General features: G+C 41.9%; 2 protein-coding genes across 9 annotated transcripts in view; one reads left to right on the top strand and one right to left on the bottom strand.

Annotated features, from left to right (window-relative positions):
- PAN3 (poly(A) specific ribonuclease subunit PAN3) overlaps window positions 1-16,697 on the bottom strand; it is a 79,270-nt gene extending 62,573 nt beyond the window's left edge. For 5 of the 7 annotated variants that reach the window (XM_061374553.1, XM_061374554.1, XM_061374556.1 and 2 more), the window contains exons 1-3: window positions 16,283-16,697; window positions 10,739-10,879; window positions 3,753-3,874 (exon numbers count right to left, since the gene is read on the bottom strand). In XM_061374553.1, coding sequence (XP_061230537.1) covers window positions 3,753-3,874; window positions 10,739-10,879; window positions 16,283-16,697 — 678 coding nt within the window. Of the gene's footprint in view, window positions 1-805; window positions 930-3,752; window positions 3,875-10,738; window positions 10,880-16,282 lie in introns of those variants that run through there. The other 2 variants (XM_061374555.1, XM_061374559.1) reach the window with 2 other exon arrangements.
- A 5,436-nt stretch (window positions 16,698-22,133) lies between these two features.
- The window catches only part of FLT3 (fms related receptor tyrosine kinase 3), a 43,169-nt gene continuing 38,275 nt past the window's right edge, over window positions 22,134-27,027 (top strand). For both annotated transcript variants that reach the window (XM_061374384.1, XM_061374383.1), the window contains exon 1: window positions 22,134-24,168. In XM_061374384.1, the coding sequence (XP_061230368.1) occupies window positions 24,063-24,168 (106 nt within the window). In that variant the 5' untranslated portion in view covers window positions 22,134-24,062. The remainder of the gene's footprint in view (window positions 24,169-27,027) is intronic.

Raw genomic sequence — 27,027 nt, 5'->3', positions numbered from 1 at the left:
GGGGGTGAATGGAAGGTTAGCTAACAGCAAAGACCTCTGAGGTAAAAAGAGTGGAACAATGAGGCAAAGCTATTTTTCAGAAGAAAGAAAAATAAATAAAACCATGGCCACATCAAAAATCCTTTTCCTAATTCTATCAAGGATTTTTACTCTTTTTGCCATTGCAAACTGAGCATTGCCATAATTGCGTCTTCACCACTAATCTAACCCCAATGAGATATTCTAGATCTCAAAACATTCTTCAACACATACAAATGAAATCTCAGTCAAAAGTCAGAAATATCCATTCTTCAGAAACGTTGGCCACTAGTCACCTACATTATTTATGATTAAAGAAGCAAATTCCCTCCCCAATTCATGATATACAATCCACTTTTACTTCCCTTTCTTTTGCTGTTTACTTAACACTGTAACAGATTTTCATTGCTCACAAAAACATAAGGATTGCGAAATTTGTATGTAGCATTGCTTCAGGCATTTTGGCTCCATTACATATGGGCTATGATAACCCAAACATATATACAATCACATACTGTTTTCAATAAATTTCAGGTTTATGTGCTGCACATCACAAACGTTCTGGAGATTAATTCGGAATAGTCAAAAAACCTCATCTATTGAATCCCTGATGATTATGTTGGAAGGTATCTAGCGAATAAAACATGGACTGCAGAAAGATATCTCATGGTAAAAGAAAAAGAACATTACCCAGAAGAGACCAACTGTTTCTATCTCTGCTAGATTGAGGCCAGTCAAGCAACTAGAGCCAAGCTTTCTACAGGTGGTCATTAACGTCATTCCTCACCTTCCAGCTGTACAGGTTAGTTTGGAGTCTCTAGTTTGCCAGCACTGTTGGGTTTTTTGGGTTTTTTGTTTGTTTTAGTTGCCATCCTTTTTCTTGCCAGGCCTCTATAAAATGCAGACTGCTTCCTTCTTTCATAAGCAAAGCATCCCATAAAGTTGAATGCAATAATCATAACCTGCACAGGAAAGCACACTGCCAGCTAACAGTCTTTGTAAGAAGGATGTGAACAGCATGCAGGAGTAAGGCATGGAACTGCAAGATGAACACTTAACTATCAAATGGGTGCTCATTACACATGCACCACACATCTTGTGCCCTGAGTAAGTCCCACTTACAATTTTCCCACTGAAAAAAAAAATATTATGAGAAACATATCTCAGTATATAACCTCAAGGCTGCACTGACAACCTAAACCTAACATTTCTTAACATACAACTATATCTTACTAGCAGTTTTCTAGCAGCATGTTCATTTGCAAATGTGTGCAATTTCCCAGTTAAAAAAAAAAAAAAAGCTGAAAAAATCTCCTCATATTGCATCACTGATGCATCTATTTGTGAACTGCACAGATCCACCAGAAATGGCTAAGTAACTCACAGATGGAATTAATGTTTCCATCTGCAAAAGCTGAGAGCTATTTTACAGACACTTTCTGATGTTTCATAAATGGCAGAACTCTAAATTTTCGGTATCTTTAGTTTGAGTCAAGGAACTGGAGAGAAACGGACACATGGGTTTGTTCTCTCCACCCTCCTTTGCCCCAGCTTTGCATTATGCCAACTCATTTCTTTGTGCCAGTTTCTGTGTATTTCACTTGTGCAATTCTCGTCCTCATTCTGTGAGTATCCCACCAACATCTCTAAGCTTCAGTCCCATCCCTCAGTCTTTCCTAGTTCCTTATCCTGTTCTCAGCTGTTTCTCTAAGCCTACAGCATCAGCCTCTCTTTCCTTACACACCACTCTGCTCCAATTAACATGGATCCAGCTGTCATTAATACAGATCCACTTCCATGCTGCTTCAGTGTGAAGTGGAAGAAAAAGAAAGAGGGAAACAAAGTAGACCAGCATTCCTGCTTGGAGTTCAGACAAGGCCTAGATTAGGCCACAGCTGTAACTGCAGAAACAAACTCAAGATGGAACATGCCAATGCAGGCTATATCTTTTGGAAACCGTCTAACATCTAGGAAGTACCCAGTGGGTCTATATAAATAAGTTTTGCTAAGGTTTAATCAAGTAACAAAATCTTTAGGGAGCAAAAGGTTCATCCTTAACACAACCACCAGTCTACGAGATTCAAAGTCTCTGTTCCAAACCATAAAGTATCAGTATTATTTAAAGTAAAAGGCACTAGGATTTTTCCCACACATTGTTCTCCAAAGGGCTGAGTGTCATGGAAAACCACATTCTGAGCGGCTAAACTTTATCAGTATGGACTTAACTGAGAAGCTGACACAATCAAAATAGACAGTGTTACCAGCTTTAAATATGCAAGCAAGAACTTAAATTACATGACTCAAAGGGGGGGGGGGTGTGTAAAAATCAATATAAGAATGCTTTTTAAATTGTAGTTTAATGCCTGTAAGCATTTCTCAACTCTAATGAAATCCTCCTTCAGAAGTAATTTTCCTTAGCCTCCAATGGGTAAGAGGCACATCAATTTCTTCTCTTTTATCAAAGGGAAAACACAATGCCTTGACTGTAATCTCACAGGCATTAGCAAAGCGTTTAAAATCATATGCGTGTTCATGTTAGATGTATGCCTTATTGCCTTTCTAGAATAAATAGTTATAATTAAAAATCCATGTTTAGAAAGTCACCAGTACTTTTGTAGAATACAGTTTAAGGATACAAAACATGATGACTTGGCACTAAAAAGGTTAAAATTATATGATCTCAGTGATACCAAAATTTGTAACTTCCAGCTTCAATAGTACACTCTGCAATCAGAGGTTAAAATTTCTCTGTTTACATCATGCAGCACTGTCAGTAACAAACATTTCCATAGTTTTGCAATTCTGCTGAACAAGAAAATCCAGCATTCTTGAAAAAATGCAGAGGAGAAAAAAAAAAGAAAAAAAAAGAGAAGGAAAAAAGGAAATACACCTAATTATTTCACCTTCTGCTGAGTTATTCTTCAATCCCTAATACAGGCACAACTGAGATCAAAGTAAGCTCATAAGGAGAGTTTCCTTGATCTGAAAGAGAGTTGTTAGGACTTACTGTGAACTGTTTGACTTGTGCTCTCTTTCATTTACCAGAAACTGGTTTGTTAAACCTTTGTGTACAGGGAGAGACCATCTTTTCTTTTCAGGTTTTCAAAAGCATAACAGTTTGAGGGTGGTGTTCTAGTACTTCATGTGTTAACCCAATAGACAGTCATTTGGGTTTGAAATAACAGCCTTTTGTTGAAAATTTTGCATAATACTACCTTCACAATAAATTCCACCTCATGGGAGTTCCTATGTCAACATCTACAGAAAATTATAAATACAGGAAAACATGTCAGAAGACTTAAACATAATGGAATGCCCCAGCGACCAAGTTTACAAATTCTGAAGTTTTCGTCTAGTAATTTACAGGTTTGACAGTTCACATTCTGCTTCAGTGACTTTTGCTCTTTGAAATATATAAAAATCAGATTTTTGCAACATTTACTAAAAGGCTATCAAAATAAGCTATAAGCCTAAAAAGAAATCTAGGAACAGAGTTAATATATTTGCCAAAACCCAACACAACAGCTCAGATAAGTGCCAATAAAATTATTAATTTTAAAGCAATGATATTGTTGCATTTCCACCTGCAAGATTAAAGTGAGTATATACTCTGTATATCCTATAAGATGACACATTCCATAAGGCCCCATTTTTTCTGCCTCCTGAACAGTTTTCCCTTCCCAGGGTAACACCAGCCAGAATTAATGAAACAGTATACAACTCACTGTTATTACCTGCATCATGGGGTACTTTGTTTCAGCAGGACCTCCAAATCCATTAACGCCAATGAAGCTGGTGCTAAAGTAGGAATCTGTGAGACTAGCATCAGCTAACCCACCGCCATCTATTCCAGGAACTAAAAGAAAAAAAAAAAGAAAACAATTTCAGAAAAACATTAGTTTATCATGGGTTTATTTGCTAATACCTCTTACATAATTTTTTTGGCAGGAGGGTAGAAAAGGAAAACGTTGGTGATACTGTATTTCAAGCCTATCTCTCTCAGCAAAACAACAAAAAAAAAAGAAATTTTATGAAAGAGGTGGCTAAATGACAGCATATGCAGCATGAAATTACAGCACAAATTCAGAAAGAGGCAGAAAAGTGAAAAGCTTTAACAGAGATGATGTGTTTGAACACAAGTAACAAGTAATGATATCATAGAGAAAACAACAAGAAACTAGAAAGTAAGCTTATTCTAACAAAACCTGCATTCTTGCATACCCATCTTGGAAATACATTTGCCAAGCAGAGTTTTAAACTGGATGCACTGGTTCTTTTAAAGGGTAACATACAAAATTTACATTTAAAAAAAAAAATCTCAAACCCTTTCCCACAAAGCACAATCATTTTCAAAGCCTCCTTAAGAACATAAGACTATTTTCATTACCTCATACTTCATAAAGTGACAACAATTTCATGAAATGTGGCCAAAAATATCTTCTAGACTGAAAGCAAGTGTGAAGGATGTAAGAAGAAATTAATCCCCTCTCTTGAAAGAAGACCCCTCACATACAAGTACAGTACTTTAACCGCAAATAAATGAATTCAATACTATGAAACTACAGAGAACATGAAGAAGCACTAATAATAAACACAAGAAACTCGAGTGGGTATTACCTTGATAACAAAGAAGAGTTTACAACAGTATACAAACTCAAATTAAGCTTCCACAAAAACACCCACAACAAATTATAAAGACACTAATCAGTACGGCCAGGCCACCACAAGCCAAAAGGCATGAGTAATAGGTAGCTCCAAGGTAAGAAGGCACACATCCAACTCAGAAGAACATCCTGTACCAAACCATCCGACCTGAACTTCTGAGAGGGCTCGCAGCCAGTCGATGACACCCGGAAACGACTTTCTGATCCTTCTCCTCAAAGGAAATAAAATGCAATTTCGTGGCAGGGCTAAAGGAATGCAGATTATAAACCCCTCGTATTTCATCAGAATGGAAATTTTCCCTCCAAAAAGAGGCTGCATAACCTGGTGAGCTATTTCCATGATGTAGGCACAGGAAAAGAAAGAAAAGCAGCATAGCCAGATGAACTCACATGAAGGGCTGGAAGAGGAGAATGACAAACAGCACCCTTACTACAGACAGATGGCAACACTGCCCAGCTGCACTCCCCCAGACTGGAGATGGATGAACTAGACAACTAGGGGTAACACCTACAGCACCCCAAAGGAAGAGCTGCATATGACAGAGATCAAATAAACTGAATACCTCACTGGCAATACATATCAGTTTTGCGAGCAAAAAAGATCCTTGAAGTATTGCTGCCAGATCTAGAACATTACTTGCCTACTCTGCACGTTTGAGGGAGACACCTAAGGAACTTTAAAGATCCTAATTACTAATGAATTGCAACATATTTAAGTTAGCTAAGAGAATAGGCAAATAAAGCTCTACTCTCCATGCCTAGATCATTCTTCATAATTTCAAAGGAACAGCCACACAAACTTCAGAAATCCTCTTGCTACATCCCTAGAAAAAGCTTTTAATGTCTTTTAAATGTCTGTCTCTCATTTGCCTTCATTTGGGAAACTTGCACTCAAAGGCGTAAGAAAAGTATTTTAAGTTTGAACTACTGTATCAGGGAAAATATAATGTCTGCAATAGCCCCAATTACTGTCTCATCCTACCTGCCACAGTCAGTCCCTAATTCACACTGTGAAGGTTAGCATTTTAACACAGTTGTTTTCTGTCATAATGAAAAATAGCAGGACTTCATCATAAAAGAACATGAAAATATAGCAAATCAGTGTTTAATTATAAATAGTTTCAGTCCAGTTTGTCCATGAATCACTCAGGGTTCACACTCTTGAGTTTATTTTAAAAATACATTTCCAGTATAGCTTTCTCTGCCTGCATTTCAGCCAGTATCAAAAACTGATGCAGTTTTTAACGCTACATCTTTACTGTAAAAGACCAAAACTGTTTGAGTTCCTGGAACACTGTCATTTCAAGGTACACTCTGTAATTTCAGCAGTGTATCTACTATTTCACATTATACTTGTCAGAAAGTCCATATTCTATCAAATTTTTAACAAACTAGCAAGCAACTCCCTCAGATTGCACCACCATCAGCTTTACAAATCCTTCAGCCTCTGTTGAACAGTCAAGAAACTGCTGATTCTTTCTGCTTCTTCCACTGCTCCTCAATATACTAGAGTCAACGTTAGAACCCGCCTTGAGTTCTCCGCTGGAAATAGGCAAGTGAAAGGTTGCAAGCTTTGCCACATTCATCAGCAAGGCATGTGAAGATCTCCCTCAGTGTGAAGAAAACCAGAGCTGACCTCCAGTAACTCCAGACAGTGGCACAGCTGTAATTACTCATTATCCAAACAAAGCACTGGTGCTGGTAACCTTTCTGGAGCACAAGTACAGCACCAGATGCTCTTCTAGTCTGGGTGAAGCACCACCAGGGCCAGGCAGCTCAAGCTGCAAGCAGGAGCAGGCTTACAGCAGCAACCCCAATGCTGAGCAAGGCTGAAGATGCTGCTGGGAATAACAAAGCTGATCTTTGAAACTGCTCCCTTTCTGCTGCTGGTATGTGCTATGCAGCCTAGCCAAACCACTTAAAGATGCTCAAAGCTACAATTTAGGCTTTCTATTGGCACACTGATATTCAACTGAGCACTCCAGGTAACAAGCTTCTCCAGAATATTTACCTTCATCTAGCTTTATGAAGACTACCTTTCTACTGAGCTGCAATGGTTTAGCAATATGACTCAGCCTTCCTATGCCGTTACCACAAATTCTGTACTCCAGTACTAAGCCACCTTCATACCACTCAATTCTATGGGTATCACAGCAATTTCAACTATAAGGCGTTCTGTTGTCCAGAAACACATATCTAGGGAAGGGACCAAGATGACAAGAAAACATTTTCCACAGGAACTAAATTCAAAAGAAAACCATCAGAATGAAGTAAGCTCAGTGGAGCAGAGAGCAGTTTTCTTGGCAGTAGCTCCTACTAAAAATAGAATGGTCTAGAGGTGGTAAGTATAACTGTTGCCTTCAGAAGAAAACTCAACACCAGCTTCCTTAAACTAACTTGCCTATATAACAAGCAATAAAATTAAGACTAACAAAAAAGATGCAGCTTACATAGGTACAAGGGGGAAGAAAAAGTAATTCCTCATTGCCTACAGAACCAAGAAGAATGTTCACTACATTCTCCACTTCTGTTCAAAGATGGGACATTCACCTGTTACAGTGATGAAAGCTCAGCAAATACCTAAACAGCCAAGGCAGTTTTACTGTATTTGGCACCTGGCCTTCTCCATGAGAAGTAGAAGGCTTTTATCCTCCTTCTGCCAAACACTTGGCAAATCATAAAGTCTCACTTGTTTCTTGAAGACCATGGTAGTTCAGAGCATGAAGAAACTAAAGTGATTTATCATAAGCAATCCATAGGAGAAGGTCTTCAGAAGTGGGCACACTGCACCACATGGGCAATGTGGCATTAAAAGAAGTCTAAACTGGAAAGAAAATCTTAGTCCTCAGAAAGTTTTTATTCTCATATGTTTAATAATTTACACCAGACCCTGCATTCAACTTGTCTATCGAGATATTTCCTGTGTAACAACTGTGAGCACACACTGTCAAGTGTTCTGCCCACAGCATTATTAGAATGACAAAACTTCTGAGGTTTATGCCTTTTCTCTCCTAAAGCACTGATTGTAACTTCAGGAAAGTAAGTTTAAACCATATAGGAAAGTCTTGAATTCATTATTTGTTGTAAAAAAAAAAACATGCCTTTCTGTTGTGTAACTACTATCCATGCATTGAAATTGCACATATTTTCAACAGACTCTTCCAGAGACAAGCAACAAATTCCTTAAAAAAGAAGAAAGGTTGATGAGGCAGGTCTGAGAAAAGATGGACAAGAAAGGGAACAACTAGGAATCCAGCAAGGAAAAAAAAATGCTAACATGTTATGTAAGCACATATGTGAAAACAAGAAACTTCTAAATTCCATCAACATTAATGCCAGAAGCTACATCCTGGCAATTCTGTAAAGAAAAAAAAAATACAGCATCTTGAGAAATTCAGAAGACTTTTCTACTTTTTATACACACATTACCTAATAATATTTTGCTTGGTGAGTAACACTGCAGCTTAATGTGACAACTGCAATTAAAAATAAATATCTTCTTATATAATTCTTCTCCCACAGAATTTTAGCAGAAAGTAGGCTTCCCATCAGATGCAGGCACCAAAGAGGGGAGGAAAAAAAAAACAAAAACAACCAAACCAAACAACCCAAGTAGTTATTTTTGCCTTACTTATCACAATGACATTTTTCAGAAACAAAGGATCTCACCACAGCTTAAGTGTCTGAGTACTACTGTGATTAACTCAACACACACGCTTCAACAGGATCTGTGGGTTTGGTATGGTTTTAGTTTATTACTCACAGTGTCTAATACTAGCACTATCTGAATATTAACACAAACACTATCTGAAAAGATGGCATTCCTGATATTTTCATTCTAATGTTATACTAACCAGTAAACAAATCCTGGAATATCCCATGCTGCTGCTTTTATGAACTTAGTATCAGCACTGATCATCTTGGAAACTGTTCTTAATATAAAAAAGGGTTACAGAAATGTGATATATTGCTCCAAAAGTTAATCGACTAAAGCAAGATCACAACAGATTTTTGTTGACATATTTTTCAAAACAACAATTTAAAGACTTCTAGCAAGATACTAGAACATGGATTGAAATTATTCATTTTGCTACCATCACTGCTTAAAAAAAAAAAAACAAAACAAACCTGTGTTATAATTAATACGGGGGAAAAAAAAAAGCTTCTGCAGACAGGTAGTCTTTATTTAAACTCCCAGCACTGCAACAGAGCAGGCACTTTTCACCTCAGCACAGCTTGGTAAACTGGATCATAGGTTCATTGCATAGCATGTGCATACAAAGGACAAGGTGTTATCTCAGCTAGGTATAAAGCAGTAAAAACCACAGTGCCGTATCTCCAGTAGAATTTTAGAGATCACTATCCTAGTATTGAGATAAGAACAATAAAAATTTTATACAAAGCCTATCTATGAAAAGTCATTTAAGACTTGTGTCCTTTTAGTCTCTTAGAAGCACAGAGGTGTCAGAAGAGCTTATGCTTGTTCTACTTTGTTTTGTACTGATATCTTTGTATCAGGAAATAATAATGTGCTTGTACCCTTCTGTAACAGTTTGTAAGCACTATACATAGGTTACTTTCACTACAGTGCTGCTACTGTTGCAACTTGTTAGGGAAAGTGGATTCTCTGGTGTTTTTCTGTCTCTCTCATTCAATGCGGGTGTTTCTGAAACACAGGCTGAGAATCACTGAAATAGAGACAACAAAGAAAGTGAACAACACCCCCAGGCACGAGAGGCAAAAGTAAAAGCACATGGCTGGGTTAGGGTGCTGTGACAGAAAGTGCAATATGAGGGCAGGCAGCACAAATGAACCAAATTGGCTGAAAGGCAGACAGGAAGCAAAAACAGTTTGGGAAATGCTGCTTTATTTATAAACACTCCCACTAGGCAAGGAGATATTCATGGGCAAGCAAATGAAAACAGCAATCTTCACTGTAATAGTAAATGACTGAGGTCTTTTGGGTTTTTGTTTTTTGTTTTGGTTTTTTTTTTTTATCTCACATATCATAGAAGCATCTGATAAAGAATTTTTAAAAAAACATACCAATAGATGCCATCTTTTTGCTCTGTAAAACTCGCAGTGCAGAGTCCTGAGCAGCAGGACTCCTCATGGACCAAGTCCAAAAGCACAGTGATAACACAAATGAAAACTCATACCTTTTCAAAAGGCAGAGCTACTCTGCTATCAGAAACAGCAATTCAAAGTAATGCAATTACTTAATGTCATAGCTTTCCAAGCAAACCATCTCCAAAAGCCTTCACAATTCCTATCATATTGAACTGAATTATTCAATAAACTGCATCAAAATTCTCAAAACATACATGCTTAAGCTTTTGGTTTTCAATAGCCTTCTAAAACTTTTTTTATATATAGGTAGCTGTATGAAATGTGTGTAGATAACCTGAACAGAATGTTAGGATATTTTTCACACCAGTGGAGGAGAATGCATAAAAGAAAGGAAAAGAAAGGTCTTCCTGCCAGCTACATCTGCATTAGAGCAACCGAAGTTCAGGGAGTCTACCCACAGACTACAGGAACTGCATAACAGATAACCAACCTGACAAGAGCTTGCACAATGCATGTCCCTACTGTCACTTTTATGTATCTGTACTTTCTTCCTAAATCTCTATTCTCAAGTTGGTTGTTTTTTGGTTTTTGGTTGTCAAGAGTAAAAGGCTGTTAGGAAGCAAAATAAAAAAATACAAATAAGTTCTAAGCACAAAGCATCTCTGAAGCTCAGACAAAACAATCATATAATCAGAATTTTTTTAACTCCTGGAATATTCATGGCACAAACACACACATGCACACACATACAGAGCATGATCTACTCCAACTCATCCCCAATACACACTGATTCACCACACCATTTTCTGGTGGTGTAATGTATCTTTATTAGAAAGTAACAGATGAGGAAAACATCAGCTCACTACCTAAATCCCTCCACTGACCCCCTTTTCATCAACTGCTTCAGCACCAAGATTATTGTTTTTCTACTTTGAAGGTTCTAGAGAAGTGCTTCTACCTGTGTTTATCACCAAACCCTCACTTACCATTTGTCCACTTTTCCCGCAGCAGTCTAAATTTGCTTCTAGGTGGTTCCTTACACATGGAACTCTTTCTGAGCTGGTCCCCAAGGTCACTATTTTCTGGGCATTCAAATCCTTCCTGAAGGCCCACTCCTACAGTGATACCTACAAAAAATCAGTTATCTAATATCTGCTAGATATAAACTAAATGGGGATGCTCTGTATCTTAAAAACACATTAACAAAACCTCAAATTATTAAGATACAATATATAGCACTTGCTCACATAATATAACTATCCCCCCACATACTCCTTTTCATCTTTACTTTTGAAGCAGAAAAACAGTTACAACAGTAATAGTGCTTGCTTTACATTCTTCAATACCCAACACAGTGTGGGCACTACCAGAAACAAATAATCACAGTACTCCTCAGGAATCTGTAATTCCTGTGGAATATTTGGACTTTAAATGATTTCCAATACAATGAGGAAAACCCACAAAGTATTTAGACAAATACAATCAGTTTCAAAGCCAATTAATAGTGATTTTTTTAAGTTTTATATGCTAAAACTGCCCCTCAAAATCCTGTATCACTTTGCAGACTGAGATTTTTTTCCCTTCCCACTTTTCTTTTTCCTTAGCTCCCCTAATAATTTTCCTCCTAGTTTCATTTCCACATGAAACACGTAAAAGGAAAAAGAGAAAACAGGTCTATTATTTCTGAATTCCTGGAGCTGACATACGAGACAAAGTGATTAAACGAAATCAGTAATTTTCATTTTCTCCCATGCATTTCTAACTGTTACTGTTTTTACTCTTCAACTCTCAGATGTCTCTGTCTTCAAACATCCCAAATGTCTCTTCAATTCTCAGAATTGTCTCCCCATTTCTTAAAAATATTCAGAGGAAAACAAGATGAAATTGTATCATCTATCGACTCCTGGAAAAGATATCAGGAAAATTGGAAGGGGAAACATCTCTCTAAAAAGAAAACTGAGGCATACAGCAACTAATACAGCACCAATTGCAAAAAGTACAAACAAGTCTGGAAAAAGAATTCTCAGCCACACACTTTTACTACAGTACCTATGTTCTGCTTACAAGTGAAGAAGAAACAAACCCAGAGAAAAGTGACCATACTGCAACTATGCTTATATTGAAAACTTCGAGATAACTGCCCATTTCTAAGTATTTCAAGTTGTAAATACTGAAATGTTACCAAAGATAAGAAAAATCCGTATTTAGAACAATCCTAACCATTCTTACATTGCATTAAGAAGTGTAATCCAACAGATCCAACAGATTATCTTTAGAACCTGTTTTGCTGAATAGCTTGTCTTTTCATTTTTCCTATATCCACTGCTTCATTTTGTTTATAAAAGAATGGACTGGTAAAGACTTAAAGCACATTTCAAAAGGCAGGAAACATACAAAAGTCTTTCCACTCCAAACCTAGTGCATTTATGGATTTCACAAAACCTACAGTGTAATGCTCACTTAAGCTAACCACCAAGCAATTGCACACAGAGCTCCTACAACAGTGACCACTATCCACTAGTGCTACGACCAGCCACATGACACACGGATGGTGGGCTGCAAAAACATCATGCTTTTATTAGGCTAGCTCAACAGAACCCAAGACCTTTCCACCTTCTGACAGGCTGGCAATGAAGTATGTTCAGACAGGCTTTCCCAGCATCTGCAGAGAACCCCAGAGCAAGGCCACTCAGGGAAATACTGCAGGCACCTCACAGAAATATTTTGACTACAGATTCCTTAGAAGGACTCCAAGAAAGACTTTCTGGCAGAGAACCAGATGAAAACATCTCGCAGAAAAGAGACCGAGCTAACCTCTGTCATGGGGATCTCGGGCAGCAGCACCGCAGCAGTGGCCAGCTCCGCCGCCAGCAGCAGCGTCCACCCACAGACGCTGCCGCTGCGGACCGGAGCTGGAGAGCACCGGGTGCTCCTTAGCTCAGCGCCTCTTGTGTTTTATCACATTTACAGGAACCAAAGGCAAGAGGAGCGAGCACTGTGTACCATATGCTCTATGGCAAGAAGCAGGGTGGAAGTTCACAAATGTTTAGAGACATACTTCAGCTCTTACCTATTTACATATGAGGTCTATGCTCAAAACAATATTGCACCTGTTAAAACTACCTGAAGGCTAGCAAATACAATTGCAGTTGCCTGTGTGACTTTAACCTGTCCAACCTGTGTACAGACATGATACATTTCAATATCACAATGACCTTTTCCTCTAGAATCTCCCCCATGCAGCATGAAGGGACAGTGTCAAAGGAACGAGTGTGCAGCAAAGCAGGCTGCTGCTCTGCTCCTTACAGAAGTTGGAAAGTGCCAGAGAGAACATAGAGCAGATATCAGAAGATATTTTTTTCATGTTACTATGCCCCCTACCAACTCCTCCCTGGGCTGTTTCTTACAATCCTATTAATCAATCATATATTTTCCCCTAAATACCAAGCATCAGTCATTTCCCCACCTCTGCTCCTACAGCCTTCTTGGATCCAGCACCACCAACACTACTGCTTACTGGGGTGACATGTAGGACGTGCAAGGACAGATTTTGGCAGCTTACACATGGAAGGTGAGCCACGCATAAGGCTGAGCACTCACAGCTCTAGAGGAAGATGTAGGAATGGCACTTTGAACACATGTGCTCCACATGTCAAGTAATTTGGGGGCGGTGGGCAGCAATACTGTTTTCTGAGAGCAAACAGAGCTCATCACCATGGTCAGTCTTGTTCCCCAAGAACATGGGAACCCACAGTCAGGCCAAAGCAACATTAGACCACTACCTCATCTCTGACACGGGACAGCAGCAGATACATTGACAAAAGCATAACCGCGAGGCAAGGGAAAAGCAGGATTTCCTAGCAGGCCCTCAGCTATGTGTAGGAAGAAGAGTCCAATTTAGAGATGATTTTTTCACATTTGACAATCTCAAGCAGGGTATTCTTCCAAGAATATCTGATCACTTTTGGAATCCCTGTCAGATGTTAGTATCCAAAACATCTATGGCACATGTCATGCAAGATATTTCTCCTAGTTAGCTCTGAGGTTGTGCCCTGCTCATTCCACTTCATACCCTCATATTGAAATACTTCCACAGCAAAGTATTTTTTGTATTTTCACTGGTTGCTTCCTCATCACTCAACATTCCTACCACTCATGTTGTGAAAATAAGTGGGTATTTGGGGAGCCATTGTGATTACCACAGAAAAACCTATAAGTAAATTAATAATCCTGTACTCAAAGAGGGATTAAGAGTAACACACATGTTAGAACGAGGCACTGACCCACTTTTAACAATAAATAGGACTACACAGTTAATTAGCCAATAAGCATTATCTGCTCTGTGCACTGAACAAGGCTGGGGTCCACTGAAGAAGGAAGAAGAGAAGGTGGCATCCACAGCCATATAACTGAAGTCTAACAAATAATTCTGAATTAGGGAAAACAGTCTCTGAGACTGTACAGGCAGGCAATTTTTTGGCAATGTCCAATTTCATGTTCTTAAACTCAGAACTTTATTATTTAATACTACTTAGTGTATTACTTCCTACATCCATGGAAATAAAATTTTCATTCCATTCACACAGAAATCATACTGTTAACACCTTGTATCATCATCAAAGTAAGGATTTTAGATATTAGCTTGCCAGTACCTCTACAGATGCAGTCCAGATTTTGAATTTGTTTATCAAATGTATACCAAAGCAAGGAAGCTTAGAAGTGAGACTGAGCCCTCCCCCTAGCTCCTCAACTTATTTTTTCTCTCCTTCCTTTCCTTACTCTTCCTTGCTCATTAGTTCCTTCCCATAATAACTTCTACCAGTCCAAGCTTTTGGCTCCTATAACTTCAAGGGAGGTGACTTTCTCAGCAGGTAATCACTGATAACACCGAAGTGGGTTTATCCATTCTTGGTGCCCTCGCTCCTCATAATGGGTGCAACTGCAGAGAGCTCTGTGCAGTTTTAAACCTCTGACACATTCAATAGAAGCCAGTTTTTCTAATAACTTCACATTTCAGCAGTACGAACCTCTGAGCACACACAAATTCTGAGGGATTTGTTTTAGACTTAGGGCTTGGGGAGATTTCGGAACTTTCTTACAAGAACAACCTTCGTCTAGAAGCTTTTACCTCCAAGCCAAATTATACACCCTCTCCCTAAGCATGAATCTCCTAGTTTAATGGATTTTAGTGATTTCCTCTCACATAGGGGAAAACTATTTTGTGCCTAATTCTATCTAGTGCAAAAACTAACAAAGTTCAACTTATAGCTGCTGGATCTAAGGTATTTCTACCTGTAAAAAAATCAAAAGGGCAAGACAGGCTTCAGCCTGAACTGAAGCTTGACAAAATTATCAAAATCTGAAAATAGTGTCTTTTAATAGAAAGTATTAAGCAATTTTATATTACAGGCTCCTCCTGGAAGGGTAGACATGATAGTGCTGGGTTAATGTAAGACACTGACAAGCTACCAACTAGAGAGATAATAACCCTCAGTGGCACAAGCTCTGGCAAAACAGCAGCTGCAGGTTCCTGAAACTCTTATCAAGCACTAAAAACCTACATACAGGATGCTCAGCATGGTTGCATGTTAATTTCAGAAAAAACACTGCTGTGACCATTCAGTAGTTGAGTCATTTCATGTAAACAAACACCAGATTTATGACAGCAAACAATAATGCAACCAAGCTTGATATACCCATTAAAAGTGGCTGGCTTTTTCTGAAGGAGCGACTTTTCCTAGCTGCCAAATGCTGCTTTACCTACAAAACGAATGGTTATTCAAATCAGTTTACTGCAACAGCTAACTATTGGGCCGCACATTAGGAAGATGCATAACCTGCCAGTAACAGCAATGCCACTCTGCATGGCATATAGGCGACCTGAACTCCCACCATCTGAGAAGGGAATCTCTATGAAGGCTGAAGAAGCCTTGGAAAGCAACACCCTTAAGCAATTCCTGCTCACAGTAGCAGGCAACGTAGATACATATAGCTAGTTATGATTTTATATATATTTTAATGCAATATTTCAGTGGGAACATTTAAAACTTCTAAGATCTGAAACTCAGCAGAGTTTGCTAGGAAGAGCCCATCCAAAGGTACTACCCCCGAAAGCACAGCCTCACTGCCGCTGCCGTCCTCCCAGCCCCACTTCAGGCACAGAGGTCCGGCCAACCTGCAGCAGCCCCGGTGCCCCCACAGCCGGCCGGGGGGAGCCCCTTCCCACACACATCTGCCCGTTCTGTCCCGTCAGGACCGGCCGGGTCCTCGCTACGTGCCTCCGGCACAGCCCCGTCCCGCCCGCTCGGGGCAGGCCACCACGACGCCCACCACCGGCCGAACCCGGAGGCAAGCCGACGGGGGGAGCGACCCGGGGACCACCACCGCCACCATGGCTGTTGTTATTTGTTTCCGGTAGCACCACAGCGTGTCGCGGAGCAGGAACAACGCGCCGCCGCCCGCCCCCCGCCGCCCCGCTCCCGGCAGCGCCCCCGCCCCACCCCACCGCCGGGCCGCCCCGCCGCACTCACTCGCCAGCCGCGGGCCATCCAGCCCCCCGCCGCCGCCGCCTCCCGCCCCCAGCTCGGCTTTCTTAGGCCCCACCACCGCCGCCGCCGCCGGGCCCGAGCTGGCCCCGTGCGGCGGGTAGCCAGGCCCGGCGGCGGCGGCGGCCGAGGGGATGCCGAGCGGGAGCCCGCCGAGGGGGGCGCCTGGGCCAGCGGGGGCGGCGCCCGGCTCCTCATGCAGGAACTGGCACTCCTCGCCGTAGAAGCAGGTCTTGTCCTTGGCGTAGTAACGGCAGAACTTCAGCTTCACGGCGCCGCCGCCACCACAGCCGGCCCCCGCCCCGCCGGCCGCCGGACCCGCCACGCCGACCCCCGCCGCCGGAGGCGGTGGCCCCACCACCGGCGACGGCGACGAGCAGGGCAGGCCGCTGCTGTTCATGGCAACCGCCCCGCCGCCGCCGCCGGGGTCGGCACCATGGGGAAGGAGGGCGGCCGGGAGGGGGCGGGGAGGGGGAAGGGGCGCGGGAACCGCCGTCACCCCGGGCTCCGGCTGCGGGAGGGGGAGGAGGGGGCGACTCCGCGCCTCTTAAAGGGGCCGCGCGGCCCGCGGCGGGGGCGGCGGCGCCTCCTCAGTGGTCCCGGCGCTCGGGGTTGTTTATGCCATTTTCCTCTTCCTGAGCGGCCGCTCGGGCGCGCCTGCGCCGGCGCGGGGCACGATGGGTAGTGTCGCCGGTCCGGGGCAGGGCCGCTGGGTGCTGCGGGCGGAAGAGCGGCGGGCCGGGGTTGCGGAGGTGCAGGCGGCCGAGCGCGGTGTGTGGCGGACTGGCAGTAAAACCGTGCTGGCCGGGTTCTAGCGGCAGGGCGTTACCCGTCCCGCGCAGCGCCAGCCCGCCCGCCCTCCGGTAACGCCCGTGCTGAAGGGGCAAACGGCCGGCGCGCCTGACCACCGGCCTCCGCTCGAGCCCGGCCCCGGGGCTGCTACCGCTCGGCTCTCGCGGGGGCCGCCGCGCTAGTGTTGCCGTTCCCCTCGCGGGTAGAGGACAGCTTAGTGGTGGTGCGGCAGGATCCCGACCGATGTCCCCCTCAAAAGCCATGTATCTCTTTTCCTGCTGTAGGCACCCAGCAGCGCGCTTGCTTTTCTCTGTCGGCTGGAATAACGGGAAGGCAGCCTGTGGGATTTGTGCTCTCCTGGAGTAGAATCGGCGGGCGGCCGGTTTTTAGTGGGACTTCTGAAGTGTTTTCCTCTGAGAGTGGAGTATTATGCAATGTGAATTTTCAGTGACTCCCTTGCAAAGCTACTCAAGATGTTTCATTAATTTTTTCTCAATCTAATTGTTGGCATAGCTTGTGCAGCTGAAGTGATGTATATATAGACAAAAAAGCAGCGTATGTTAAAGTGTACTTGACATTATTTTGGTTAAAAAAAACATTTGCTGTAGAATTAAGATTACTTTTTTGTCTGTCATAGTATTCTCTCTTAGTAAAAGTGAAAAGAAAATCAGGGCCTGCTTCCAGGATGCTTTGACAGTTTGTACAAAAAGAAATTAAAAAAAAAAGTGAGCTTTTAAATGTCACATTGGAACAAATTGAAGTCTTTCTTCCTCAGATAAAGTCTTTAAAGACTTCAAGAAGCGGGCCTTAAGCTGAAATGTTAAAAGCCAGAATAGTGGCCTCTCCAAGCTTAGGAACCAGCTGGGGTGGGGTGGGGGAAAGGTGGTTGCTCTGCAAAAAAAGGTTGGACAGAAAACTAGAATAGCATAAGGCTACAAGAGCCAGAGCTCTAGTTCCAGCCTAGTATCCCAGGAAAACAAGATGAGAGTATCATCTTTCTATCATTCTCCAGCAATCATTTTCTTCCTTTCAACCGTATGGCAAAAAGTTCACCACTTCTGTGTTCCTGCAAGTTTAGAAAAGCAAGCAAAAGGGTGGAAAGGTCCTGTTGGGTTTTCTATTAAGATCTCTGGGTAAGAGGTCAAACAAACCACAGTGGGTTTCACAGTGAAGACAGTCCTCATAAACTCCTCAACCACAGGAAATGTCCTAGCTTGTGCCTTCTCTGATGACCAAAGTTGGTTTGCATCAGTATATGGATCAGAGGCAGTCCTAGCTGCTTTAGCTGAGGGACCCCCAGTGCTGCTTGGTTGTGTTATCACTGAGGCCCCTGGCATCAGCATTATGCCTCTGAGGAGTGAAACCAAGGGCTTCCTCACTCTGTGCACAGCTGCACACCAGTGAACACCAGTGGCACTTCCCTCAGCTGCTGCAGTGGAGAAAGGGAGAGTCTGTGATTGCATTGTTTTCTCTCCCTTTATCCTGCTCACCCATGCCCTGGGAAGATGCCAGCACAGCGCAGCTGGAGCCTTTGGGGTGCATGTGTACAAATAGGAGTTTTGGAGGTAAAAGATGTGTTGAGGTAATGCCAGGTATGGAGGAAGAGAAGAACCCCATATCACCTTCTGCTGAAGTCTGGTAATCAGCAGTCTGTGCCCCCTTATTCCATGTATCATGTCCTCTGGGAAAATATCCCTTCCCTTCAGAAGGGTCAGACTGTGGGCAAGTTACGTATATGTGCGAAAAGGTTGGAAGGGGCTGTAGAAGAATGTTTGAGAAGGAAAATTTCAGCTTTCACCCAGAGCTTTCCCAAGCTTTGTGTATCTTTTTATCCATAGTTGTAGTACTGTGGATTTAATGGTATCAAGTTATCTTACAAGAGATTTCTTGATACACTTAGGGTAATACCTTTTCTGGGTAAACTGGTTGAACGTGAAATGAATTCTTCCAAGCAAAGACTTCAGTGGTGTAGCCACTCCCATTGCTGAAGTGTATTTTAACCTTTCAGCCTTGTGAATCTGCTTTTCCCACAGCTCTTTTGTTGATCTATGCATGTCTAATATTACATATACACAGTGAGGTTAGGAACAAGGACACAAAAATGCTTGTGTATACAAGACCCACATTTTCTCTGTCTGCATGCTGTAGCTTGGGTCGAAAACATTCCCACCGGATGCAGGCAGAGCTGAGATAGCAGACTGGGCAGTACTATGTGATCCTGCCAGCCGGAGTGCCTGGGTAGCAGTGAGATGTGTGGTACCATCCTAAGGGTGTCTGGTGTAAGTGCTGTACCTGATTCAAGCATCAAATCAGTTTGGAAGCATTCCTCATCTTTTCTATCTTCCCTTGGCCAGCAGAGCAGCATCAGTAATGGGAAGAGGCTCAAGATGGCATAATCCTCGTTTTGTGGCTCCAGCAAACTCTCCTCTCTTCTGTCCTTTAATTTCTGTTCACTATGTATAAGGACTTGACCTGAAGACTGACCTGCAGCTATTGAGTATGTAGGAGCCTGACACCTGCTCATTAATTGTGTGTTTGCCTCCAGAATTATGTTTTTATTGCCTGTTCCTGCTGGTCAGCCAGAGAGCTGAGGAGTCCTGCCTGCCATTCCCTATCTGCTTCTACTTGCACTGCTAGCTTGTGCACTGCAAGGAGATTTACTGGACATTCCTGCAGATTACTGATTGATGATGTTATCCTTTCTCCACAAAACTAGATCCCCTGTTGATTGAAGCTGGCACCTATATGGAGAGCACTACCATTCCTCTCCTGAGTACATACAGAGATTTACTTTACTTTAGGAGAAACAGATAGATACCCCTGGGTCTTGTCCCACTTTGTAGTTAAGCCATGACTGTGGTGTGTTTTCCAACCCAGAAACAGCCAAGTGACAGAATTTGTATAATCTCTGACAGAAAGGCAGAATTAAACATTATGAGATGAAAAATAAGGGGGGAAAAGGGAAGTAGGATCTTTGGGAAGAAAATCCCTGCCAACAGCTCTTTTCTCCAGCCAAATGATATTGCAAGTGCCAAATAGCTCTCCTGTAACATTCAAATCGGTGTTGAGAAAGCCACGTCTGCTATTGGGAGTGATAATTTCTCTTTGCGTTGACCCAAAATTAACATGTTTAGTAAATCATGTGGAAACAGATCCTGAAGTGCAGGCTGGCATCAGATAATGCAAATGAATAATAATACTTTTTGAGGGATAGAGTTATTGTAGCTGTGATTTTAATTTTTTTTAAGGCATAGGCAAGACAAGTTTTGTAGGTAGGAATCTTGTTAAACCAAGTAGTTGAAAAAAGTAATGCCTAAATACTTTTTTTCAACAGTACCAATTGGTCTATTAAAAAATATGATCTCTACTTACAAAACTGGCCTTGCTTAATATAATTGAAATGGATCAAAGGAAATGCTTCTAAAAAAAGTTTTCAAATAATCTGAATTTAACCTTTAAAGTCTATCATTGTAATGTATCATTAAGAAAAAAAGTTAGCAAGATTTACAAAAATACAAGCATAATCAGAGTCCACAGTAATACTAGACAATAATTTAGCATTTGCTCATTTATTTTTTTTGAAGGAAGAGTAATAGAGCCTGATAGTTCAGGATATACACCAACTGCTGTCTGAAATCTAAGGGAAATTGCCACTCTTTGTGGAGGTGATTCCACAAAATTAAGGGGCTTTTTTATCTTCCTTTGAAATGTTTGAGAATTGCTAATATGGCAGTCAGGATATTGGCTTGAGTAAGTAGGACCAACCTGCTGTGGCAATACCCATGTGTCCCTAGCTAGGCGGTTGTCTTTACTAACAGTATCTGGAAGAAACTAAATGTTGCTCCCCAGCTCAACTCCCATTCACATGCAAAAAGAAATTCATTCCCACTCAGTGAAGTCTTGAATTCAAACCAAGTAGCAAATCAGGAGCTGACCCTGAAGTGCTCCTGCTAACACCTACATTCAAAATGTATGCTAACACCTGTGTTAATAATGTATAAGGTGGAGGTCTCACCCTAAGCTAGAGTTCATATTAGTACAAGCACTAAAATATAAGTCTAGTTTAACTGTGCTAGTAATCCAGTCATACATTTTAGCTAGAGAGGTTCTTGCCATGTGGCTACTCCCACTGGAGTTGACTTTATCTAACTGGTGCAGTGAAGACCAACCATAGTGTGACATAACTTGGATAAAATACTTGGTAACAGAAAGCACTCTTTCATGGTGGAAAAAACCCAACCCAGCCTACTCACTTAGAAGAATGCTTTACGTGTGTATGACATATTTGTTTAATCCTCTCTACCCTCAGTCCAGCACCTCTGGGAATAAGCCAGTATGCCAGATTTTATAAGTTTATTTTGCTTCCATCCAATAGATATGAACTGTCCTAGCTGATAGCATCTTTCACAGAAGCTTTTAAGCCTAAAACATGACGTATGTATTGAGACTTCTGATACCAGATCAGCTGAATCACCAGCAACAGTCTCGTGATTAAGAAAGTTAGTGTTAGTTTCATCTTGTTTCAAGCACAAAAAAGTGTAAGATCTTCAATAGCATCCCAGTGGCTTCCAGTGCTGAATGCAGTAAGTGAAAGAGAAAACAAAGCACTTTACTTACTTGCCAATTTTAAATCAAAAGACACTCATTTAGTATGTACGTAAGCATTCAGACAGGTCATTGCCATGTCACCCAACTGTTCATGAGCAGTAACTAGATGGGGTAGATGTCTAGTAGTTTCAGAACAGAAGCACAGTGTCTACTCCCTGGTTTCTGAGGGCAAAACCTGTATGGAGGTATGGTTTTGAAAGGGATTGAAGAAAGTACAAGAAAAACATGGATTTACTGGAGTAAGTCCAGTGAAGAGCCATGAAAAAGTTAAGGGATTGGGGTATCTGACATGCAAGAAGGGGATGAAAGGGCTGGGGCTATTTATCCTGGAGAAGAGAGCCTTGGATCTTACCAATATGTATAAATACCTGTGGGTGACCTAGACTCCTTTCTGTGGTATCTGGTGACAGGACTGAGGACCAACAACAGGACAAACTGAGACACAGGACATTCCCCTTGAATGTTAGGCAACACATTTTTACTGCAAGGGTAGTTGAGTGCTGAATAATTGCCTGGAGAAATTGTGGACTCTCCATCCTTGGAGATATTTAAAACCTTACTGGATGTGCTCTGGGGCAACCTGTGCTACCTGATCATGCTTTCAACGTGGGACCCGACTAAGCTATTGCCAGAGGTGTTTTCCAACCTCATCCATGCTGGGACTGAGTACCAGTGAGGGCTGTGGAAAACAAAAAGCCAACCTGCCAGCTAGGACATCTTGTTGCCAGCATGACATTTCCCTGCTTGCAATGATTTCTCTAGGGCCTGTGGAATCCTATACTTCCTTTCCCAGTTTTTGAGTCCTTGCAAATGTATACCTCCCTAGTTTTCATATAATTTCAGCTCCTTCCTTTGAACTGCATCACATACAAACTTGTCTCCAACACCAGTGTACAATGCTATTGCCGCAGTCTTCTAGGGCAGTCTTGTGAGAGATCATCCGCTTGTCTTTGCTAACAATGGTGGTCTCAATGCCATTTCCCCCATTGTCCCTGCAATTACCTATGGGACATTTTCTGTGGCTTCTTTTACCTATGATATGTCTGTCTATTTCTAGTCCATCTACATTTTTATTTAAACTACCTTAATTCAAAAGAAGCTATTTACCAGGTATCAGTAAAAAATAAAAATATATAGGTATCACCTCTGACAGGTTTCTGGGAACACCTTACTGATGCTGAATTTATTTTTTAGGGATTCTTTTTATCCAGGTTCTGTACAGTTGCAGAATGAATGCTTGGTCCCTAGCAAGTAAAACTGTAACTGACTGAATAATGTAATAAAATATACTTTTAGATATAAACTGTAACAGTTGAATGAATAGTAAAAATACCCCAGCGTATCCTGTGGGATTGTGGGGCAGATGCTCCAGCTTATCCCTTAAAACTGGATCCGCTTTCTGCCTGGGGCTGTGATGTGGGGCTGTGGAAGCTGAGGAGACCCTCCTGCTTCTCTGTGATGTCCTGTCCTAATACAAACAAGAGGCCTTGCTGGGGTGAGCAACTTCAGCCAGGGCCGGGATGGTTCTACCCTTTACACACCAGTGACTGGAAGGCAATGATGAGGCAGGTCCTGGCATGCTACACTCCAAGGAAGGCAGCAAGTAGGGACAGGCTAAGGGCAGAGGGGCCGTGTCCCTAGAGGCTCATGTCTCAGGGTGAGCCTGGAGACCTTTATTCTTATCCCCTTGACAAATCATTTGCAAAACGACTTCAGAGCAGCTGTAGCTCAGTATAAACCTCCCGTGGACAGTGCTAGTTCCCTTTTCCCCTGGCGCAAACACAGCCCCATGCCAAAAACCTGCTCCCCATCCATTGGCTCATGGAAATGACCGCAGCAAGTCCTCTGTCACCAGCAGACCAAGCACTCACCCAGGCCAGGAAACCTCCCTCAGCCCACGATGACAGATACAGCAGGGTGTTCCCATGGAATCACACAAACTTTGGATTGTTTTTTTAAGCTCTTTAGCTTGGCAGTGACACTTGTTCTCCCCCTCATCAATACTCAAATAAATTATGCAGACTGCCGGTGCATGAAAGCAGAAACTATAACTGCTTCAAAAATAAGAATTGAGGTGAGACAGCAAAAAATCAGCTGCACTAAATTTACCCGAGAAAATAGGTTTGTGTAGAAGTGTGAGAGAAGGGGTAAAGAGAGGGGCAAGGGCAGAGCAGCTGGAGTGGAAGCAGCTGTTTGGCTTGGCAGAGGCATTCTCTGACAGAAGGAAGATGCTCCCCAGCTTTCAGAGAGGCCCCTCTTCTCCCTGTACCACAGTGTTTCCTTCAGGCTGAGGTCCCAGGACCTCAATTTTGAAGAAGTGGTTTCACTGTGGGCAGTGACGTGCACCCTTAAGGCAACCACCTGCATGACTTGGTTTCACTCGCTGGGGCTGGGGGACTGCAGGGCATCACCAGCCATGGCAGCAGGCTGGCTCCTTGGCCACCCCAATGGAAGCCCATTTCAGCTAGCAGGTACAGTCTCCTCATGCTCCTCCTTGGACCCTTTCCTCTCCATTTCCCAGTCTCTCACTGCATCACTTTGCACCTTTCCTTTCTTTCACCTTTGACTTCTTATCCATTCATTTTCTCTTGCATCTTTTCTGGCCCACCTTTCTCCTCTCTTCTGGACATGCTCTTCTCCCTTCCATGACCCTAATTTCTCCCAGTCCAGCCTGGATTTTGCTCTCACTGCATCTGACACATTTCTTGCTCAAGTATTTAAGAGCATTAAATAAGAGTATTAACGTATTTAAGAATACTGATTTTTTTTGTTTGTTTGTTTTCTTCTTCCTGGTGTAAATGTATTCCTGGTGTTAATGCTAGCTTGACCTGATCACATTAAGTAATATATCTGCAGTCTCCCAGGTAAATAATCTGCTAATCAGATACCCTGGTAGAATGGAATATGATGCATCTGTATCTTAACAGTTTTTGTTGTTGTTATTCAATGACCTAAATAGAAGAAAGCACAATATTAATATCTGAAAGGGCCTTTAATTTTTTTTTTTTTTCTGGTTAGAGGGAAGAGTTTTTTATTTTAAGCTTGATTTCCTCTACCAAAAATCTTTCCAACAATTAGCTGTTAAGAGAAAATGAAATAGTGTTTGTTTCCATCTCAAATGCCTGAAACTATTCGTCTCTAACTGTAAAATGAATGTCTTGCTCCTATCAAACATGATCTTGCTGATTCAAAATCCAGGACTGAAAAAAAGAGAGTGTTTCTTTTCCCTGATTGATGCAGTTCTGGTGCATGCCTGGGAAAGTTATTTAACTAACTGCGGTCCATTTTCAGCTCTGTATACAAGGATAATACTACTTACTTCAAAGAGCAATTGTTAGATATTATTCATTCATGGTTGAAAGTCTAGGTTGAGCTATTTGAAGAGAAGGTGGAGTAGAAATGAAAATGAGTATTCTATGATCTCATGCTTTGCATGACTGATGATACTACTACTAAGCAAACCCTGTCAAAGAGGGGGTTTTGTGTTTTCTTCTTGACTGAGCTTTGCTAGTCTTGCAGGCTGCATACCAAAGTAAATAAAAATGATTAGCATTTGGGATGTGATGGTGTCCAAAGGCCCTTGCAAGGGATAGATTTCAGCAGGGCTAAGAGACAATTCTGCAAAGACAGCAAAAGGTGTGAGAGCCCCAAGGTGTGATTTTCTCCAGGACAACTGATGTTCTCCAGGACACAAATGAGGTGTCATTTAGTCAAGGCAAAGTATATAGGGAGGCAGTGTTACTTCTTGTGAGGCTAGCTGTTACAGGAAAAAGCAGCAAATCTTTTGGACATACAAACCAGCTAGGATTTGAAGGATCAGATGTGTAGCTGACAGCAGAAAGCCTGAGAAGTGCTAGCTCTGTACATCTCTTTATAGAATATCACTCTTTAAAAGCAACTTTGATGTCAATATCATAAGCATTCAATTAATGATGTTATTTCTTAAATATGCATGTGTTCCTGTTAAGAATCTATAGGCTGTCTAGAGATAAAACCTTGTATTTGTGTACTTGACGGAGAATATCTATATGATGAGCTAGAATCATCAGAAACTGCAACACTTCACCAGCAAAGAAAAGCTAAACTGTAATAACACCTAGAGGAGAATCTCCACAATATCTGTAGACATAGGGCACCACATCAGTCTTTATAGTGTCAGAACTGCAAAAGTTGCAGGAAAAGAAGAAGCATCCTGCCTGTGTTATTTGCTGGAAATAAACGCTTCCCAGGAACAAGGAATGTAATCACAAGAACTTTAGAAAGCAATATATAGAATACAATATATATGTAAATACAGCTATATACATTAAAAGCAGTATTCCAGTTCCTCATGTTCTTAAATTTTTCTGGTCATCCCAAGTAATAGCTTGTGTTTAAAGAGAATATTATCTAGCATACAATTAGCCTTGCATTAGTGGATGAGGTGGGAGGGTGGATCGGGCCTGGGAAGTGAAGCAGTAGTAGTTTCGTGTTTTACAAATGAGAGAATTTAGTGATGAACAGAGACTTTCGGTGACCTTTCTCATGAGGGAAGTTTTCCATTAGCAACTGCTCTTGCTCTTGTTCATGAAACCCACAACTTCAGGGAATGGAGAAATGAAGCTGTGAGATGCTGACTGAGATCTCCCTGTGGCTGGCAAATAAGAGGAAATTTTATATGTGCAAGAACTGCAGGCTCAGGCCCTAACAAGCTCTGGATTAGACAATGGTGTGTCTGATTGCACAAAAAGTATAGGACCATACTTTTGAACACCCCTTCACAGAACATACAAGTGTCCATTACATTCCTATGGCAGACCCAGGAAAAGATGGGCCAGCACACTTTTCCTTCCTCAGGAGAACCCCAGAAATGCTTGGGACCCAGCGACCTGCAGGATCTGTCCATCGCCCAGCAATACACTGATTTATCTCTGAAGAAACAGCTGACAAACATTCCAGAACAAGTTCAGGCACCAAGCCCTGCCACTGGCAGGAAGGTGAAATCAATGAGCACCCCAGGGGGAATCAAGTTTGATCCTGTCTCTTTCCCAAAACATGCAAAAACCTGGGTGCAAGCTAGCTGTGAATGTTGGATAAGGCCAGTACATGGTCTGCTTACTCAAGGAAACAGTCATGCTGAGCAGAACATACTTACACAGTTATCTATCTCCAAGTACTTTGTGGACCAGAAGATAAGGTATCACTTCTGAAGATTCCTGAATCTGAAAGGATTGTTTAGGAAAAGGGTTATTTTCCAGTGAAAGTAAATGCAATTTAAAACCATGTGTGATTTAATTCCTTGAGGTTTAACCCTACTTGCTTCATTCCCCCAAACCTCTCTTTTCACAAGA

This window comes from Neopsephotus bourkii, unplaced genomic scaffold, assembly GCF_033783945.1.
Source record: "Neopsephotus bourkii isolate Nb327-2 ecotype Australia unplaced genomic scaffold, CSIRO-AGI_Nbou_v1 NB_1638, whole genome shotgun sequence".
Taxonomy (NCBI): Eukaryota; Metazoa; Chordata; class Aves; order Psittaciformes; family Psittacidae; genus Neopsephotus; species Neopsephotus bourkii.
This window is presented reverse-complemented; position numbering and strand designations above follow the sequence as displayed.